The 21,001-nt window shown below is 41.6% G+C and overlaps 1 protein-coding gene across 1 annotated transcript in view; it reads right to left on the reverse strand.

Moving 5' to 3' along the window:
* DPYSL3 (dihydropyrimidinase like 3) overlaps positions 1 to 1,700 on the reverse strand; it is a 105,121-nt gene extending 103,421 nt beyond the window's left edge. Inside the window, exon 1 of the mRNA XM_079772958.1 lies at positions 1,102 to 1,700. Coding sequence (XP_079629084.1) covers positions 1,102 to 1,482 — 381 coding nt within the window. The 5' untranslated portion in view covers positions 1,483 to 1,700. The remainder of the gene's footprint in view (positions 1 to 1,101) is intronic.
* Positions 1,701 to 21,001: the final 19,301 nt, after the last annotated feature.

Consider the following 21,001-nt stretch of genomic DNA (forward strand, 5'->3'; position numbering starts at 1 on the left):
AAACATCTAAAACTTGGGTCAGCATTAACTGTAATTGCTCTGAGGCAGACATTTCCATTTCAGGTTATTATTGATAACAGTATTTGTGCAGAACAATATCTGTGGCTGGATTTTGCAGCCATTATCTAGAGTCTAGATTCTAGACAAGGGTGGCGTATCTGATTACTATTGTCCCTCAACCGAAAAGCATCAGTTTGAACTTTGAATACTCCAGCCCTGCGCAGGCCCTAAACGTTCTGAACTACAGTTCTGATTTTCCTGTGAAATAAATCAATCAGGGCAAGCTGGATGTCACTGCCATGCCTTCAGTCCGTTCAGCGGGACATTAAGTTTCTCAAAAATACAGACAGAAGAAATTGGCTTTGGCGCGTGTAAGAGCCGCAGGGAAAACTTGCAGCTCGTGCAAGTCTAATGTGCACCCTTAACACGCTCGCCTATTTTTAAAAATACAATGATATTCTTCCAGGGAGAGCTGGATCCCTGTGGTACCCAGGCTTGTGCCAAGCTCTATATACAAATACACCCTTCACAAACACAGATGTGAAATGTCCATTCTAGGACATCAGTGAGGCATGGAGATTCGATTGTTTAGTCTGGTGGCTCTACACCTAAAAGTTTCAGGAACAGAACTGATGTTCGAAGAGTGAGAGGGGAGAGGGCCCAATCCTGTATTTTCATCCGGGCACTATGGAGATGACCCAATTTTTCCAGCACCAGCTTGCCCTCTGCCCTGATGACCTGAGTTGAGATGTAAGGGCCAGAGTGGGAGCCAAGCCAATTGTGTCTGGTTACTCAGACGAGAGAAGTCCCTAAGCCTTCCTGGACAGGCCGGGCAGACACACCCACCCAGAACCCATGGCCCTGGGGTGCGGCTGGGAGGCAGGGGGACCCGCGCGCGCATTTAGATGCTGAAATTGGGGTCAGGCGCTAATCCAGGTCGCGGCTAGGAGGTCACGATATGCTCAGCGGAGGATGCCCTTTTCCTCCTCCCAGTCCCCGATTCCTGTGCAAAGTGAGCAAAAGAAAGTTGTGCCCCGGGCCATGGCGCCCCTGGCTGCACCGGGAAGGAGGGCAGACGGAAAGGAGACCCAGGCCCCTTACCTGGTCCTTGGGGCCGAGGTTCTGCAAAACTTCCTTGCCGGTGGCGCTCCGGATCTCCACCCCGGTGGGCGCGGGCGACGCGGGCGTGGGCTCCCGGCTCTCCTCCCGGCCTTGGCCCCGGCGCGGGGAGTCGCCTTCGAGCCCGGGTCTGCTCCCCGCGCCGCGGCCGCTGCCCTGGCTGCTCCGGGGGGTCTTCGCTCCCCGCTGCCCCACGCTCAGGGCATCGAAATCCAGCGTCTTGCTCTCGAAGGCGCCCTCCACGTTGCAGAACATGCCGCCGTACTTCTGCCGCGGGACCTGGTCCGTGGTGCCCGGCCGGGCCAGGTACACGGGCAGATCATCTTCGTGGGAGCTGTCCCAGCCTCTGCGGCCGGAGGCCATGGTTCCAGCGCGACCGGAGCCCAGCGGCTTCTCTTCCCCGAGGCGGAAAGGGCAGCCACCGGCAGCGTGCGCCGAGCCTCAGTGATGGGGCGGGAGGAGGCGCCTGAGCCTTCGCGCCAGAGGCGGCAGTGCTGCGCCCGCGGCTGCCAGTCCCCCGCCAGCCCGCCGGCGCGCGCAGGGGCCGGGCAGGGCGCGCTCCGCTCGCCGGGTCACCGCTCCGACCTCAATGTGGCCTCGCGTCCTGCGCGTCCTTGCTGCCCGTGGGAAGGAGAAATCCCAACTTGCGGCGCGCGTGCACGCAGGAGCGCGCGCGCACTTCCCGCTTGTCCAAGGAGCCCCAGGTTCACACTCAGGAACTTGCCTCACTCACACGGGCACACACACGCCGCCTTGCACACACCAACTCCGAGCTTGCCCCACAAACACAAGTCTTTCTGCCCCGCTCCTGCACTTGAACCTAGTTGGCTCAGGGGTCAGAGCCAAATCCTGATTTACAACCACACCCCCACACAACTCAGTTTTATCAGACTCACTCCCAGACTTTGGTGGCCCATAATCCCAGACTGGTCTCATCCTAATTTTAGGGCTGTCTCACAATTGCACCCTCAAATAAAGAGCTCCTGAGTTGGGGGGAGGTGCGGGGGAGGGGAGGGGTAAGAGAAGTAGGGGAGAGAGACCCTCTTAATTCATTAATAATCACAAAAACCTATCATTGATTCGCAGACAAATCTACACTTTCCGCATATATAGCACCCCAGCTTTTGCTTTTATCCACCCTGAATTCGCCCCACCGACAATTACATTACAGATCACAGGCATGTATAATGAGTCAATATATGTGAAACAATTACAACAGTGATTGGCATATTTTCCCCAGCAAAATACTTGCAAAATACTCTTAATACCCTGTCCCCATAAAACCGCAGTCTAATACCTCACAAGCTGACTCAAGTTCAGATTTACCTCAGTCAGAAGCCTACACTTGGGCTCACACATAAGCTCAGATTTACCTTAAAAAATGCGCAACCAAAGACTTTGCCTTCCATGTTACCTCAGGTACATGAGGATTTTACTTGCATATATGCAGCTCTCACAACCTCCTCCTCCTCCCTCTGTCCGCCCACATATATTCTAACCCAGACTTTGCCACATAAACAGGATCCATAAACTGTGGAGTTTGGGTGGTGTCTGCACGCATAGCCTAAACCCAGAACCCGTGGTGCCCATGTTAAACTGGACCCCTCCGAAATTTACTCACTCATTCCCGTATTCATCCAACGTGAATTAAGTGCTTCCTGGAATGAGTGTGTGAAACAAGGAGGCTGGGGACCTGTCCTCACCAAAAGTGTAGTCCACAACCATCCATCTGGGTGCGGCATTCACCATTCTGCTCAATGTACTAAACTTCATTTTCTGAACATCCCTCACCCCAACTACACCATAAGCTCCATTAAGGCAGAGATCTGATCTGTTTAGTTTATCTCTGAATATCTTGAGCCTGGAACATCTACAGGCACATAATAGGTAGTCTATAAGTCCTTTTTTAATACATGGATAATGACGATAATAGTAATAGCAACAACATGGAACATTTATGGAGCTGTTGCTATGTGCCTATCATGATTGTAATTGTTTCACCTACATATGTTGACTCATGTAATGCTCATAATCATATGGCAGGCTTCTTTGTGTGCATGGATACAGTCTTGGAAGGCATCTACACTGAATCTGATTACCTGAAACTCTGAACTTCAGTTTGGGAGGACAATTAGGATATTAGAAAATGGGATCTTGGTGACAAGCCTGTGACAGCCTTGAAGGTTTGGGAGATAGAAGTGGACCTGAACTCAGGTCAAAGACAAGGATGTTGACACAAGTTATACTTATTCCTAGTGAGGAGAAAGGCATTTGCTTACACTACCTGTGCTCTATCAAAATCATTCATGATTTCTTAAGCTGACTTCCTCTGGGCAGCTAGCTGCTCCTTTTTGACAAATGCTGATTGGTGATGGAGCTAGAATTTCATGAGAAATCAGTAACGCAGGACATTCCCTCTCGCTTGCTCATGTAGGTTATTTCCATCTTCTTTCCCATTGCTGTCTATCTCTTCTCCACTCAATTCATTTACAGACTTTTAGGGGGACACTTGCTATGTGTCTTCTTTGGAACATAATTCTAGTGGAGGGAAACAGACAACAAATAAGAACAATCAAGACAGATAGTCACAAGAGCTATGAAGAAAATAAGATAGCCAAGTTTTAGATAGGCTGGTCAGGAAATATAAACTCTTTGCCCCCCGACTCTATAAGCACCACTGCCACCAACACTGTCAGCAAGGACAATAGGATATTAGCTAACATTTATTAGAAATCTATTCTGGGCCAGGCTCAGTGCTGTTGACTCTCCATACAGTATCTTGATTACTCTTAATAACACTGCAAGTCAGATACTATAAATTCTTCTTTAGCGAGGAAGTTGAGGATCTGAGTAAATGCCCAAGTTATGACAGAATCATAACGGGATGCAAGATATGTGCAGAGTCTGTTTCCTTTGAGAGGGGTCCATTCTGAATGTGGGTGCTTGCGTGTAATAGCTCGTACATGTGGGCACAGGGGTGGAGATCAGCCCCATTGTTACAGCTACATTGCCTCACCACTATTCTGCATTGCATATGTTCAATAATTATATTTGCTAATGAAACATGTTTAGAGTCAACAGCTCTGTATACACACGTGTGTTTAATTAAAAAAGAAGACTGAAATGGAAAAGGCTGATCTGACTTCAGTTCTGTAATTATGGGGCTTTAGGCCAGGTGTCTTCTTTAACCTCTTGATATCTTTCTGCTCCGTATTTGCCTCAGCCACCTAACAGGATTATTAAGGACTTCATTCCTTTAGTAAGGCATTGTGCTAAGAATTTCATGTATGCAATGTTATGAGGTTAATTTTCATATCAACCCCATAAATTTAGGCTGATTGTTATTCTCATTTTACCAGTGGAGAATATGAGGCCTAGAAAAGTTAAGTTCCTTGCCCAAAGTATCACAGCTAGCACTTTAAGTTTGAATTCACTCTACTAGCTAGTTCCAGAGCCTGTGCTCTTAAAAACTACCCCACAATAAAATTCTGTTGTAAGGATCCAAGACATAATAAATGGATGACAGGAAGTACGGTGTTAACATAGGAAATAATTCTAAGTGGCTCAATTGTCCTTTGGAAAAAGTTAACTTCAATTATGACAAAAAGAAATAGCCCTGGCTGGTGTGGCTCAGTTGGTTGAGTGTTGTCCCATGCACCCATGCACCGGGAAGTTACCAGTTCAATCCCGGTCAGGGCATATGCCTAGGTTGAGGAGTCAATCCCCAGTAGGGAATGTGCAGGGGGTAGCCAATCGATATTTCTCTCTCATTGATGTTTCTCTCTCTTTCTCCCTCTCCTTTTCTCTCTCTCTTTCTAAAATCAATAAAAATACATATTTAAGAAAAAAAGAAACCACCAACCATTAGCCCAGGAATTCTGTCATGTCTCTCCCTAGTAAGATAGAGGATGCATTTCTCGTGATGGTCATAAACATGAGAGCAGCATTGTGTCTATGCCACCTTAAGTCAGACTTCCCAGAGAAGGGGTTATTCAAAGCAATGTGCACAGAATTGTGTCCATGCCACCTTAAGTCAGACTTCCCAGAGAAGGGGTTATTCAAAGCAATGTGCACAGAATTGTGTCTGTGCCACCTTAAGTCAGATTTCCCAGAGAAGGGGCTATTCAAAACAATGTACAAACAGCAAGCTATTCCTATTACATGGGCAACAAAATAGAGCCTTCCACTTTTCACATACCAGCTCAAATTTGCATTTCCTGTAACTCTGCGGTAAATGACTTGCCACTTTGCATGGAGATGACTTGTGATGTGAGCCCCTAGCATATCCGATTATAACTTTAGGGAAATGTATTCCGGAGGCGTCTCTATTACCTATAGATCAGCGGAAGGCAGACACTGCTAGACAGCGGTGGCATGCACAAAGCAACCCAGCAATCCCGAAATAGCTGCCCATGGAATACCTTTTATTCAAAAGGAATTGCACTGCATTCTTATGAAGCAAAATTCTACCCAATAGAAGATAAAGTTTTAATACTAAGCCTGTGCCTCCATGCTCAAAATAAGGAGAAAATGGAGGCGTTACGCAGTTTACCTTGCTCAACAGTGAATGGAAACATTTCTGATCAAAATCCACCCTCTGTCTTTTTCTTCCTTGAATTGCAGAATTATCTCCTTCCTATTTTATGGGAACAGAAATTAGAAACCTCATTTTTTTTTACCCTACTTATGGTATATATAAGGCAGTCTTTGCAAAAGAGTCAGCTTTCTGCCTGATACAGAGCAGGTGCTTAATAAATATTAGTCCCACCACACCCTAAGAACTCTCTTGACAGGCTACTACTGAGTCACAGCTCAGTATTGGTAAACAAAGTGTTCATTAGAAGCCTGGAAGTAGGTCATTTTTCAAATTTATGCACAATGTTAAAATCAGATTATAAAATATTTTTCATAATCCCAGTTGTGCATGCAGAAAAAGTCCCTATTTCATAAATATATACATGTAGGGAGAAAAAAATATAAGAACATATATAAAATATTAATAGAAGATGAATAGCAGGATTATTAGTAACTTTTAATTTCTTCTTTCATGCATTTCTATATTTGGCAAAATCTTTATAATAAGTGTGAGTTACTTTTATAATATAAAGTATGTTATCTTTTAAAGGGGTGTCCAGAATGTTATTTTACATAAGAAATACATTTATTGGGCATGTCAAAAATCTCTGGTGGAGAATGATTGAGCCAAGATATTAGCTCCCTACTCCATTATGAAGACCTATTTTCTAAAGTGAAAAATAAAAATAAAAGGACATTAGACCCCTCATCCGAGTCAAGTTGTCACTTCATGCAAAGCACCCCAGCAGTGGACAGCTGACAGAGAAAATGATCTTGATGATGAGGGTGCGAAATGAGGGCTTAGCAATGTCCTTGAGGCAAATCCTTCCCACCAAAGGATCACTTAATAAGACTCGACATAATCGCCTTCCGAGTGGGGAGTTGTTGGGGTTTCCTTCCCAGTTTCATCCACCGAGCATCTCTCTTTGATGTTACTATTCTCAAATGTTCCAAGGCCAATGTCAATCACAGAATTTCCTTTTGCCTTAAGTGAGAAGGCGACAAATGCTAAGTAATTGCTGACCAATATGATAAAGCAGATAATTCACTGCCAATGCTCTAAGGCTCAGGTGCACAGGTGCAATTTAATCTCCTAAATGAAAACGCCTGAGTAAGAGACAGACAATCAAGTTACAGGATACATGAAAAAAAAAAAGCCAATGAACAAACAAACCAAAGAAAACTATAACTTGTCCAACCTCTTTTCCAGCCACAATGGCTCACAGTATGTTCCCAAAATTTCAAAAAAAAGTGCTTATTTGTTATTTTTATGTCTCATTCCGTTTATTTAAAATAATAATTCTCTCTTACTCTTTGCCATTGAAAGTAAAAATAACAGCACTGTAGTGAATCCTTTGTTTATTTCTCCCTCCCTTCCTTCCTTTTCAATGGAAATTTCAAAATGTCAGAAAAGCAGAGGGTTATTTAACAAACTCCCATGTATTCTCTCTAATTTATACATGCTTAACTTTTCATCACATTTTATTCATGTTTTAGGCAGTAAAATATAATAGAGTTAAAGTGCCCCTTACCTGTTCTGCCCTATCTTCCTCCCTCTGAAAAAGAACCAATAGCTTATATTAATCTCTCACCATCTCCTAGAGACCTGCTAGCTGTTGGAACCTGGTGCTTTAGTTGGGATTTTTGAACGCTTTTCTCTTACCATATAAATTACTGCCCTCGTTTTGATTTGCTTTTAAGAATAGCCATCATATGTTTGACATATAGAAGCCCCCCTCTTCTAGAAAGCTAAGGCTAGCAGCAATAACATGGTGACGCATGTATCAGAAAATGTTCCACTCAAACTCTCAGAGAAGGTGCGTGTCTTCAGAACTCTGGGTTTCTGCCTTAAATGATACCAACTCTGTCAGAAACAAGTTCAAAACCCAATCATTTTGCTGGTATGGGGGATATTTTTGTTGTTATTATACCTGGAGTGGCTCAATGAACCTGGACATAAAACTTACACTGAACATCTAAAAAGCTAACTCTTATTTTAGTATTCCCTTCAGCATAAGTTAAATAATGCCCAAAGAAAGGTAGTCAAACAAAATGACACTCTGAAAAGAGAAGCTCCTTTCATTCCAGACAGAAATTTGCTGGCTCCACAAGACTAGGGCACATCCTGGCTCCAACATCAATAGCTAACAGGCAAGAGCATGAAAGTCTGCAGATAATAAGAGATATGGGGGGGGGGCACGGGGGATGGAAACATGGTGAATAATACTTCCATTGAGAATTTTATAGTTATGTATAGATTCAGAAAACATAAATGCATTGGTAATGCCTTCTAATCCCAGTGTTTTTGTCTGATTTCATGTTTCTGTTAATAAATAACTCCTTGTTTAGGCAGCTCCCTGTCATGCCTTATTCCTCCAGATCTTGCATAATTAAGACAAATGGATAGGAACAGGATCCATTCATTGTTTTAAGCTCTTATAGTGATTTCTACTGGAAACAGGAAAATATATATATGTAGACAATTAGTTTAATCATACAGCCCTAATTTCCATTTCTTTTTTTTTTTATTTTAGAAAGAGGAAAGGAGGGAGGAAAGAGGGAGAGAGGGGGGCAGGGAGTGGGAGAGAGAGAGAAGGAGGGCGGTATGACAGAAGAATATCTATCAGTTGCCTCTGCAGGTGCTCCAATTGTGGATCCTGGAGATGAAACCCACAAGCTGGGTATGTGTGCTGACCAGAATCAAACCTGCCACCTTTTTGGTGTATGGAATGACGCTTCAACCAATTGAGCCACACCAGCCAGGGCCCAATTTACATTTCTTACTAAGAAATATCAGAGTATTTATGTGGAGGGTGATAAGTTTGAGAAAGACATGGGACTTGAAGTGAGAAAATCTGGACTACAACAATGGGTGCCCCCCCTGGCTGAGTGAATTCGGAGGGATTGCATGAACTCTCTATTTCTGTTCCTCATCAACAAAATGGGAATAAAAAGCTGTGGTGTTGGAAAAAATAAAAGTGAGATGTTGCACACCATGTTGTAATTGTGATCTAGAAATGTTGTTTTATTATCTTCAGATCCACACCCCAATTTCTGTGACCCAAGAGTTAAACAAAAAAAAACTACATTTTGAATGAATGGTATCCAGGATTTTTGTTTTTCAGTGGTAGATAGAACTGTATGCAGTATATAACTAATGACTACTAATTAGTCTTAGGCATGGCCAAAATGAAGACATATTTTGGGAAACCAGGTCAGATCACCTGCAATTCCAATCCTGAACCTCTCAGATGTTTCCTAGAGGTATCCTAGATCAAAGGTATAGTCATATGTGTATGTGAAACTTATTATAGGGGGGGGGGATGTCAATTGGGGGAAAAGGAGACATATGTAAAACTTTAGACAAAAAAACTTGTTATATAAAAATACACTAAAATATTTTGATACAGATGAATGTTTTTAAAGATTCGTATTTTAAAGCAGATCCATATTACAATCTTCTCAGTGTTGACTATATAATATCTAACAACTTGTTTAATAATTTTTCATGTTGGCTATCACTAGGAATTTAACATTGAAAGTACAATGTTAACTTGCTAAAGTGTTTATTTCTTATTTAAAAAAATAGTCAGTATTAGTATATGTTCTGCCCTGGGTGACGTGGCTCAGTTGGTTGAGCATTGTCCTGTGCGATGAAGGTCACCAGTTCAGTTCCTGGTTCAGGGCACATACTCAGATTGCAGGTTTGATTACCAGTTAGGGTGGATGCAGGAGACAGCTAATTGATGTTTCTCTCTCTATCTCTCCCTCTCCCTTTCTCTCTCTAAAAATCAATAATAAAATATATGTGTTCATATCTATATATATAAAAGCCTAAGCGACCATTACAACCAATCAACCAAATGACCAGTCGACCGGTCACTCTGACGTGCACTGACTACCAGGGGGCAGACGCTCAATGCAGGAGCTGCCCCCTGGTGGTCAGTGCACTCCTACAGCCAATCTCCAGCAGCCAACCAACCTCCCACAGTCCCACCCCCCGGTCTGAGCGAGATGGCCCTGATCGGCCGATCACCAGCCAGGCTGAGGGACCCCACCTGTGCACGAATTCATGCACCAAGCCTCTAGTATATAAATATTAGTGTATGCTCAAATAATATACTACAAAATCATTAGTTAGTATCAGAAAGGAATTTTTGGCTATAAAATGTATATCTAAAAATTACATATTATAGTCTTTGGCAATAAAATTGATAATTTCTAGGAATAACTAGAGATTATCAATATGGACTACTCTAAAATTCTCAAAATCATAATTTACTAAATACATAAATTAGGAAGGTTTTCAAAAGAATATCTAAGGTTATATACCAGAAAAAAATTATAGTAGATGAATTACCTGGTAAAGTATTTTATTTTTAACATAATAATTTATTTTATGGTTGAATTTTAATTAAAAATTAATTATCAAACTAAAATATTTGAGTGAGTTAAACCTAGATAAGATTTACCACACGTCTATAGCATTGTGGTAAGTCTGGTGGATGTAGAACTTGGGAATTACCCTTGTAACAAAATACAATAAGGGTGTAATATTGTTAGCTGGATTATTCATTGTTATAGATATAATTTTTGATGGTGGCTGGCAAGCCATAATTACTTATTTAAAGATTCAGTAATCTGTGATTAAAATATAATCTTAAAATATAATGATGATTAATTTCACTATTTGGATTATTACCAGTGCTTTTTACATCTGGATCCTGAGAAATCCTTAATTCATACAAGACAAGACATACATAAAAACTTCCCATAGGGAAGGCAGTCCCAATTTTATAAGAAATATAACATTTCTGTAGATCTTTAAGTATCCTTTCCAAAATTCTAGTATATCTGATGATAAGACAAATATTCAAATATTGATGCTGCTCAGCCTGTAATAGTGTCACTAAGGAAAAGAAAAGTACAGATCAGTGAAGGCTTCTGAAAAGCAAACCACATGTCTTAAAGGGGAAGTTGGGTGAGGTCATTCCTGGCAGCATGAGAAACGGGGGAGAGCAGTGAGCAATCCTGCTTGCTGGAGAGAACAATGCGTGCAGGGCAGTAATGGATGAGGCCAGGAAGACTGGACAGGGCTTGCCTATGGGGGAGCATGAATGGCAGGGGAGAAACTTTTTGATTAGGAAAATAAGCGTACCTTGGGTTATACCTGCTTTGTAATACTAACCTTACCTACAACCCTGAGTGCCCAGGTTTGATCTCAGATGTAACAATCACTTCTGCATCTGCCCTCAGCCCAAACTTCTCCTGTCTTCATATTGCTGTCTGAGATCATGTTTAGGACCTCTGTTCTATTCCTTAAGACTTCCATGCGTCCATAGATACACATTCTCCTGACAGTGAGAACACCTCCAGCTATTAGTATATAGACTGCTCATCCCTTACTGAGTAGGTTAAATCTCTAGGTATAGGCAAGGAGTGTTTGGAGAAAGGTTTAGAATCAGGAGGCAAATTTTCACCATGAAAAAGTGGTTTCTTTCTGTCAAGGGTGGCAGGTGGAAAATAGTTGTTAGAAAGCCAGCGATTAAACAGCAGAGCAGAAAGCTTAGAGCTGTGACTGGGGAGATGAGCAAGCTTCAGTCACACTGAGGGTGGGGTGGGCTGTGAAATACAAGATCAAACAATACATGCAGGCACCTGAAGAAAGGTTATCATTCTCTCTATGAGAGTGGATTAGTTTTCTGTTTTTGTAAAACAAATTCCTACAAATTTAGCAGCTTAACACAAATGTATTATCTCAGTTTCCGGGAAGCAAGAATTTGGGTACAGGTTAGCTGGGTCCTTTGTTCAGGTCTCGTGTCAAACAAGGCTGAGATCTTACCTCAGTCTTGGGGTCTTTTCCCAAGCTCTTTGGTGGGTGGCAGAGTTGTTATTTCCAGTAGCAAAACTGCCAGCCACTTTCGTGCTGGCTGTTAGCCAGGGCCACATCAGCTCCCAGAGGCCACCTTCATGTCCTTGCTATGCGACCCCCTTCATTGGCAGTTTATAACATGGCTACGTGCTACTTCAAAATCAGCAGGAGGATCTCTGTTGCTTTTAGTCTTTGTGGTCTTGTCAAATCTCATCTGATTGGGTTAGGCCCACCATGCTACTCTCCTTAAAATCAATTGATAAAGGGCCTTAATTGCACCTGCAAGATCATTTCAGAGCAGCACACAGATTAATATTTGTTTGACTAACTGGGAGGTGGAGTATGCAACCAAAGTAGTGGGACTATTAGGGGCATATTAGAATTCTGTTAGTCACAGAGAGACATATGCCAGAATCTTTAATAGGTGAGGATGTTTTATTCCATGGGGAAAGTTGTTGAAAACTGGGCCAGCCTTGCCATTTCTTATATGACTGAACAACTCCCTCCACTGCTTAGCAATTAGAGCGTAAGGATTTACTACGTATCAAAATATCTATGTATATTCCTGAGGATGGCTATGTAGATATGATCATATGATTCAAATTATATTTTATCACTAAAATTTTGTTATATAATATTTAGGTTGTCAGCACAAAGTCACAAAACAATGAGACAGTGCCTGGTAATACATAATAAAATATATTTTGAATTAAATAAAATGTTCTTTTTCTTAAGTGTGACTTTTTGAGAGTCCTTGTGGGACAGGGGAAAGAGCACATAGGGGATCAGGATTCTAGATCAGGAAGCATCAGTTAGTAGCAGGGGCTCCCAGGCAGGCCACTCCAGCCCTCTGCATCTGACAATTCACACCATGGACAATAAACTTAACAGACTTAACTATTTTGCAAACTTGCTATAAGGACCAAGCAAGATGTATGTAAGGTTCAAATGATAACAGTTGTAGAAATGTATATAATATGGGAAATTATATTAGGCCAAATCTTGATGAGTTTTTAGTTGGGCAAGACCTCCCAAATATTGAAGCCAAGAATTGTGAGCCAGAACAGTGGCAGACTCTCGCCTCATGTGGTCACAGAAAGATGATTCTCCCAACTACGCAACCTTCCTTAACAGGGCCTCAGAAGTTCTCATAATGAGGCTCAGCAGTGGTCTAGAGTTGGAGACCTGAGGGCTTAATCTGTGTACATGGCTGTCTCCTGACTGCTCTGCAGAAAATACCCTTGCAGGGAATTTTCCATTGAGTTAAAATAAAAGTTTCTTCTCTTCCTATGTTATATATATACACTGAGTGGCCAGATTATTATGATCTCTGAACGCATAAAAATCTGGCCACTCAGTATATATCCTATATAATAAAAGGCTAATATGCAAATTGTTCCCTCGACCAGCAGGCAGGCTGGCCAACTGCCCATGTCCCCTCCCCTGGCCAGGCTGGCCAGACTCCACCCATGCATGAATTCATGCACCAGGCCTCTAATATATACTATCTAATAAAAGAGTAATATGCACATTGACTGTACCTCTGCTACACCCACAAGCCACGCCCACCAGCCAATCAGGAGCGAGTATGCAAATTAACCCAACCAAGATGGCTACAGCCACGGAGAGAACAGGAGGCTTGGGTTTCCCCGGCGATGGAGGAAGCCAAGCTTCCTGGCCTACCCTGGCCTCCACTCAAGGCTATAAAGTTTCAATTATAGAAGATAAATAAATCCCAGATACCAGGGCCTCTGCTTGGGTCGCTGGGGGGCATGGCCGGCCTGCAAACCACCACAGGCCCCTCGCCCAGGCTGTCCCATGCCCTAAGGGAACCACCACCCTGATCCAGGACACCCTTCAGGAAAAACCAGCTGGCCCTCACCCATGCACCAGGCCTCTATCCTATCTAATAAAAGAGTAATATGCAAATTGACTGTCACTCCAACACACAAGATGGCTGCCCCCATGTGGTCAAAGATGGCTGCCCCCATGTGGACACAAGATAGCTGCCACAAGATGGCCAGCAGGGGAGAGCAGTTGGGAGGGATCAGGCCAGCAGGGGAGGGCAGTTGCAGGCGATCAGGCCAGCAGGGGAGGGCAGTTAGGGACAATCAGGCTGGCAGGGGAGCAGTTAGGCATCAATCAGGCTGGCAGCGGAGTGGTTAGGGGGTGATCAGGCTGGCAGGCAGAAGTGGTTAGGGGCAATCAGGAAGGCAGGCAAGCAAGCAGTTGGGAGCCAGCAGTCCTGGATGGTGAGAGGAATGTCTGACTGCTCGTTTAGGCCCAATCCTACCGGGATCAGGCCTAAACGGGCAGTCGGACATCCCTCGAGGGGTCCCAGATTGAAGAGGGTGCAGGCTGGGATGAGGGACACACCCCTCCATGCACGAATTTTGTGCACCAGGCCTCTAGTATATAGAGGCCTGGTGCACACAGAGTGGCCAGAAGAGTGTGTGTTTGTGTGTGTGTGTGTGTGTGTGTGTGTGTGTGTGTGTGTACACATATATATTGATTTCAGAGAGGAAGGGGAAGAGAGAGATAGAAACATCAATGATGAGAGAATATTACTGATTGGCTGCCTCCTGCACGCCCCCCACCAGGGATAGAGCCCACAACCTGGGCATGTGCCCTGGACTGGAATGGAACCTGGGACCTTTTAGTGCATGGGTCGATGCACTATCCACTGAACCAAACCAGCTAGGGCATCTTCCTATATTTTTTAAAAAATGAAATGATGTTGCAAAGTGGGCCAGGGGAATATTCAGGAGTTTTACCTTTTATACATGTTGTGAAAGCTACGTGCTAGTCCAAAAGTATTTTCTGTGATTATACTATGACTGACTTAGGGGTATCAGGCTTAGTGACCAGCCTATTTTTTTTTTTGTGGCACTCAAGCTAGAATTTCTTTTATGTTTTTAAATGTTGAAAAAAATCAGAAAATACTTCATCATGTGAAAATTATATGACTTAATTTTCAATGTCCAGAAGTAAAGTTTTATTGGATGAGAGTCCTACTCATTTGCTTAAGTATTGCCTATGGCTGTTTTCATATGCCAACAGCAGAGCTGAGTAATTGCAACAGAGACTGGAAATTAAAAAAAACAACCTGAAAATATTGGCTATCTGGCCCTTTATAGCACAAATTTGCCAATCCTTGATCCACAGTGTGTACAGGTTGGTTAATGTACAGAAAGATAGGTTCCTGTCACTTCTGGGAATGTTTATAAAGTGCAGCATTCTTTAAAATTTATCTTTATTGTTGAAAGTACTACAGATATCCCCTTTTATTCCCCATTGACCCCTGACACCCTGCTTCTATCCCCCCTCCCCCAGGCTTTCACCACACTATTGTCTGTTCATTGGTTATGCATATATGCATGTAAGTTCTTTGGTTAATCTCTTCCCACCTCCCCATCCCTGAAATTCATTAGTCTGTTACATACTCCAGTGTCTCTGGATCTATTTTGTTCATCCATTTATTTTGTTCATTAGATTCCATATATGAGTGAGATAATGTGATACTTGTCTTTCTCTGACTGGCTTATTTCACTTAGCATAATACTCTCCAGATCCCCCCATGCTTCCTCAAAGAGTAAGAGATCCTTCTTTTTTACAACTTCATAGTATTCCATTATGTAAATGTACCACATATTTTTTATCCACTCATCTACTGAGGGTCACTTGGGCTGTTTCCAGATCTTAGCTATTATAAATTGTGCTGCTATGAACATAGGCATACGTATATTCTTTCTGATTGGTGTTGCAGAATTTTTAGGATATATCCCTAGACCACCAACTTACACCATACATAAGAATTAACTCAAAATGGATAAAAGACTTAAATGTAAGTCGTAAAACCATAAAAATCCTAGAAGCCACCATAGTCAGCAAAATCTCAGACATCTCTCATAGCAATATGTTTGCCAACACATCTCCTAGGGCAAATGAAACAAAGGAAAATATAAACGAATGGGATTACATCAAAATAAAAAGCTTCTGAAGAGAAAAAATAAAACCATCAACAAAATGAAAAGAGAGTCCACTGTATGGGAAAACATATTTTCCAATGATACATCTGTAAGGGGTTAATTTCCAAAATATATAAAGAACTCATACAACTTCATCCACTTAAAAAATGTGCAAAGGACCTAAATAGACACTTCTCCAAAGAGAACATACAGATGGCCAAGAGATATATGAAAAAAAGCTCAAAGTCACTAATCATCAGAGAGATACAAATTAAAATGACACCTGCCAGAATGGCTACTATCACCCCACCTGCCAGAATGGCTACTATGCACAAATAAACAAATGGAAACCCCAGTACACTGTTGATGGGAATGCAGACTTGTGCAGCCACTATGGAAAACAGTATGTAGCTTGCTCAAAAAATTAAAAATGGAAGTGCAGCATTTTTTAGGGGGCAGTTGGACAGTAGATATCAAGAGTCTGAACATATTCAAGAAATCTAGCTATGAAGATGCCTCTATCAGCTATTTCTGCAGCAAGTGGTTCTCAGCCAGACATTCTCAGAAACAGTGTTCTCTGGTGTCTCTGAGACCATATCTATTGAAACTCTTTTTCTGTGATGTGTTGCTGATATTTCTTGACTTAGGATTCCCAGGTCTCTCCTGGTGTAGGTAAAGGAGCTTCTGTAGGAACTGTTCTTTCAGCACCATAACCCACCGGTCTTCTCAAATGCAGTTTACACACCTGAATGCAGACTAACTGATGGATCCTTCAAAGAGCAAATTCTTACAACTCTCAGAATTCCCTGTTTTAAATAACAATGTTACTAGTCTAAAGTCTGTTTTCCCGGTGCTTCAAAAAGTAAAACACACACACACACACACACACACACACACACAAAACCCCTCAAAATGTCAGGTTTTATTGATCAAGAAGGTGTCAACCAAGAAGATAGGAGTCCTAGTGGTACCTCAAATCCATCCTATGGAAGTATAGAGTTCAGGCTTCTTTTATGCCAAGGGAAGGCAAAATGGGAGGGGCAAGAGGTGATGGACCACTACAAACATGTGAGCACCAGGGGGGTCCTAGGAAGATTGTGCTAGTTGATGTGAGTCTGGTTATGAGGTTCATGCCAATCTTTGATAAACAATACATACTGCCCTTATCTTCTCAAGCTGCAAGCAGAATTTCTCTAATGATTACCATGTCTATATGCAAGACTAAGCAGAAGCTAGTAACCTGAAGGCAATGGGAACAAAGCAGTCTTGAACAAGATGGCTTGGACAATTGATTGCAAGTCACATAATTTGGGGGTTTTTCCTAACACACTAGAATGCTTAAACCAGTTCTAGATGATGTTGTGGTTTTTTGTTGTTGTTATTTTGTTTTGTTTTTCTATAAAGTGTATGCTTTGATTCTTTAGGGAAACAAATACTTACAGTTTTGTGGTCAAGAGAATGATTCTGTGCATAGTCCCTATGGTATATCATCCTGTTTTGACTTCATAGTTTTTTAATCAAAACACTCTGCTTTAAATTTTTACATTAATTACAACAAGCTGAAATTTTGTGGCATGTGTCAAGAAGGACCAAAACTCTGGACTGTGGTAAGCAAATTAATGAATCCAACTGCTCCCTATTCCTGTTTCTAAATCTGAAGCAAACTGATAATTTAGCGAATGCTTCTATGTCTGTGAAAGGTAAGGGTTGAGGATGGCTAGGAAAAGTTAATACTATAGTTCTCCATGTTCCTGCAATTTTGTACCAAACAGCTTTTAGTTCCACTTCACAGAGGTTGGCAAGGTAGGGATTGCAAATATGAGATGAGGTATAGCCTAGGTGGTTTAGTGTGGGTTATAGAAATAGCAGTTAATTCCCCTATTTAAAAAAATCCCATGGGTCTTCCATATGTAAGCACTTTGCTATGTATAGCTGATGTCTCAGTCATTGTGGTATATGTACTCCCAACTTCATGGAGAAGACCAACAAATACTAGTAAATAGCAAATGAAAATATATCCTAAATATATACCCTATCACATAGGATCAGCTCAGACATGGGCCGCATAAAGCCATCTTTGAAGGGTAAGAGAAACCGAGAAGAAAAGTGGTGTCGAAGGAGCACAGTGTAAAGAAGATGACATACAAAAGACCAGAGGCAAGAGATAGCTTCACTGGTTCCTAGCACTGTAAATAGTTTCCTATGAGCAGAGGGGAAGAACAAAGAGTGTGGTAAATCAAGTAGGCATTATATGTGTTTGTAAGTACATAGACATAATTTTCAACATGTAAAATATTTCATTAAATAAAAATATGTATATGGAAAGTCTAGAAGAGGTAGTTCAAAGGAAAGAAGAAGGCACATAATATATCTATCTGGTGCCAGTTAAGCTCTCAATTAATGTTAGCTATTATAGTAAGAGAAATCCTAAATTTCGTTTTTCTGAGAAGGATACTTTATTTGTTCTCTGATTTGAGCAAGAACAAAGGACAGAAGCTGGGTGGGTCAAGAAGGAATTTAGTGTAATGGTTAAGAGCCAGACAGACTTGAATTCAAATCCAGATGTTAAATATCAGCTTTGTGCCCATAGGCAAGTTTAAAACCTCTCTAAGCCTATTCCCTCATCTGTAAAATGGAGATAGTACACTTGATTCACAAAGCTATTATGAGGGTGGAATACAATAATATATGTAAAATATAGCACAAATGGAGTGGCACAGAAAAAGCACTAAAAAAGGGGTTTCTTAGCCCAGCTTTGTGTGGCTTGATCTAGGAACCAGGAGGTCACAGTTTGATTCCTGGTCAGGGCACATGCCCAGGTGGTGGGCTCAGTCCCCAGTGTGGGGCATGCAGGAAGCAGCCGATCAATGATTCTCTCTCATCAGTGATGTTTCTATTGCTCTCTCCCTTCCTCTCTGAAATCAATAAAAATATATTTAAAATATATTTTTTTAAAGTTTCTTGGACCACTACAAAAGGAGACACAGGACATGTGGCAGAAATTGAGGAACATCCCCATAGGATGTATGGTGATAAGGACAATTGTCGCAGCTGGGCATGAATTGGTCTTGCTATGGCCGGGTCTGTTTGTAAAGAAGAATAATCTGCTGGATGAATAGGCAGCCAGCCAAGATGGCTTGATCCTTTGCATTGGTTAGAGCCAGGAAATCTCTGAGTGTGAGGAGAATGTGAATTGCCTACTTACTGTAAATTAATTATTATTATTCACTCAAAGAGGGAAAAACGCTTGGTCAGAATTAATCACCTTAAAAGAAAACATAGTTATTTTAAAGTCATTGCATTTGAATATGGTGATTAGACATTTGTCACTTTTATAACTTTGTGGGGCCGAGTGTCTGTTGTACAATGGAGAAAGATTTACATATAATTTTGTCTGTGCCCTTTTTTTCTTTTTCCATATTTATTGAAACCTAATATAATATTTGTTGCATGTTCCCACCTTATAGATAAGGAAATAGGCTTTGAGTCTAAAGTGATTTATAGGAAAATGGTGTTTAAAGTCCAGATTTTTCTGACTCTAACCAGTGATTCTCAGTTCTGGCTACATATTAGAATAACTTGGAGAACTTCTTTGAACTATCATCAGCCATGGTCTAGCCCTAGCAATTTTATGCAAGTGTTCAGAGGTAAACAATTTGTAAGTATGGAATTCATTGGTCAAAAGCAACCATCTTTTTTGAGGTTTGCTAAATACATGATTTAAAAAATGGTGCTGTCACGGAGGAGTCAAACTGGACAATAAATGGGCACCCCTCCCCCGGCCCCACTCTGCTTTATGCCTTTTACATTTCAAAAGCAGGTTTGAAAGCTGGGAGAATGAATCCAACCATTTATGCTGTACTGGGGAGGATATATTTTCCCTCTTGACCTTTGTGATGAGTCATTGACAGCCTTAAAGTGGTGACTTTCCAGCCTCATCAGAGAACAAATCCCTCCAAACATTCTAAATAATCAGAATATTATCTAACACTAAATGAACTTGGTCTACATCCCTTAACCAGTTGACCTTGGAGGCTTACTTCTCCAAAGAAAAGATGAACCCATTTCTCCCTCCCTCTCTCTCTTTTTTATTTTTTATGGCACAAAAGAGGCAAGAATTTTGAAAAGTGGTCTTGTGTTATTCTGTGAAATTGCAATGGTCACACACTGTGTGGTGTCTTGCAATCACTCTCTCCCTCCCTGAATGACACATTCATTCACGTCACATGCTGGCCGTGGAGCAAAGACGGAACAAAGGCTGAGTCAAAGCTCTTCTTCACTTGCATGTTCCTCTTGCCTGCTGACTGGAAGAAACGATAAACTTATTCTACTTTTGAAAATCCTCCAGAGCAATGAGTCTTAAATTTGGGTTCCTCTTGATCCTTTTAAATATCTAACAAAAGTAAGGTTCCCAGAAGAATCAAGATATATATGCTTTATATATGCATAATCCATGGTCACAGACAATAGGGTGGTGGAGGCCTGGGGTAGGAGTTGGGGGTGGGCTATAAGGGGTCAATGGGAGAAAAAGGGGACATATGTAATACTTTCAACAATAAAGATTTTAAAAAATAAATAAATGAAATAAAAAATAAAATCAATAAGCATATCCCGTGGGGTGAGGATAAAAATAAATAAATAAATAAATAAATAAATAAATTAATTAAAAGTCAATGAAAAAAAAAGACATATGTTTTAAATATTTACCTATCTTGACCTCTAAAAGGTTCCATGAATTCATAATTAAGAAACTTGATACTATAGGCAAATATGGTTTAGCTATGGAGATGGGCCCCATAGTAGAAAACCAGATTCAAAGTGAATTCAAAGAAATTGGTAGATGCCCTAGCTGATTTGGCTTAGTGGATAGAGAGTCATCCTGTGGACTGCAGGGTCCAGGTTTGATTCCCGTCAGGGGCACATGCCTGGGTTGCGGGCTTGATCCCCAATGTGGGGTGTGCAGAGGGCAGCCAATCAATGATTCTCTCTTATCATTGATGTTTCTATCTATCTCTCCCTCTTCCTTCCTCTCTGAAATCAATACAAACGTGTGTTTTTTTTTAAAAAAAGAAATTGGTAGAAAACCAATTCAAAGCTAAACTATGTATCAACATCTTTTTAAAATGTTGTTCTGATATAGACAAAACAAAAGCAGAAAAAAGCCCTTTCCCTCAAAACAAAATAAAATAAAAACACAGTAAAACAGCAACAAAAACACCCCAAGCACTGTGGCTGTTTCCCTGAGATGTAATTGCTTCTCCTGAGTGGAGTTCGCAAATCGCCACATGTGTGCAAAGACTGCTTCTCTCAACCGGCGTCCTGGGTCAGTCTGACACTTCCTTTTTCTACCTCTAACATTTCTTGCTTTCTTGTCCTCTTTTTTATTGTTATCTCCCAGACAGTCAATCACAGATACCCAGAAAGGAGCTTCATCTGGCCACAAAGGGAGGTGGAATAACATAAGGTC

This window comes from Cnephaeus nilssonii (assembly GCF_951640355.1).
Source record: "Cnephaeus nilssonii genome assembly, chromosome: 5".
Taxonomy (NCBI): domain Eukaryota; kingdom Metazoa; phylum Chordata; class Mammalia; order Chiroptera; family Vespertilionidae; genus Cnephaeus; species Cnephaeus nilssonii.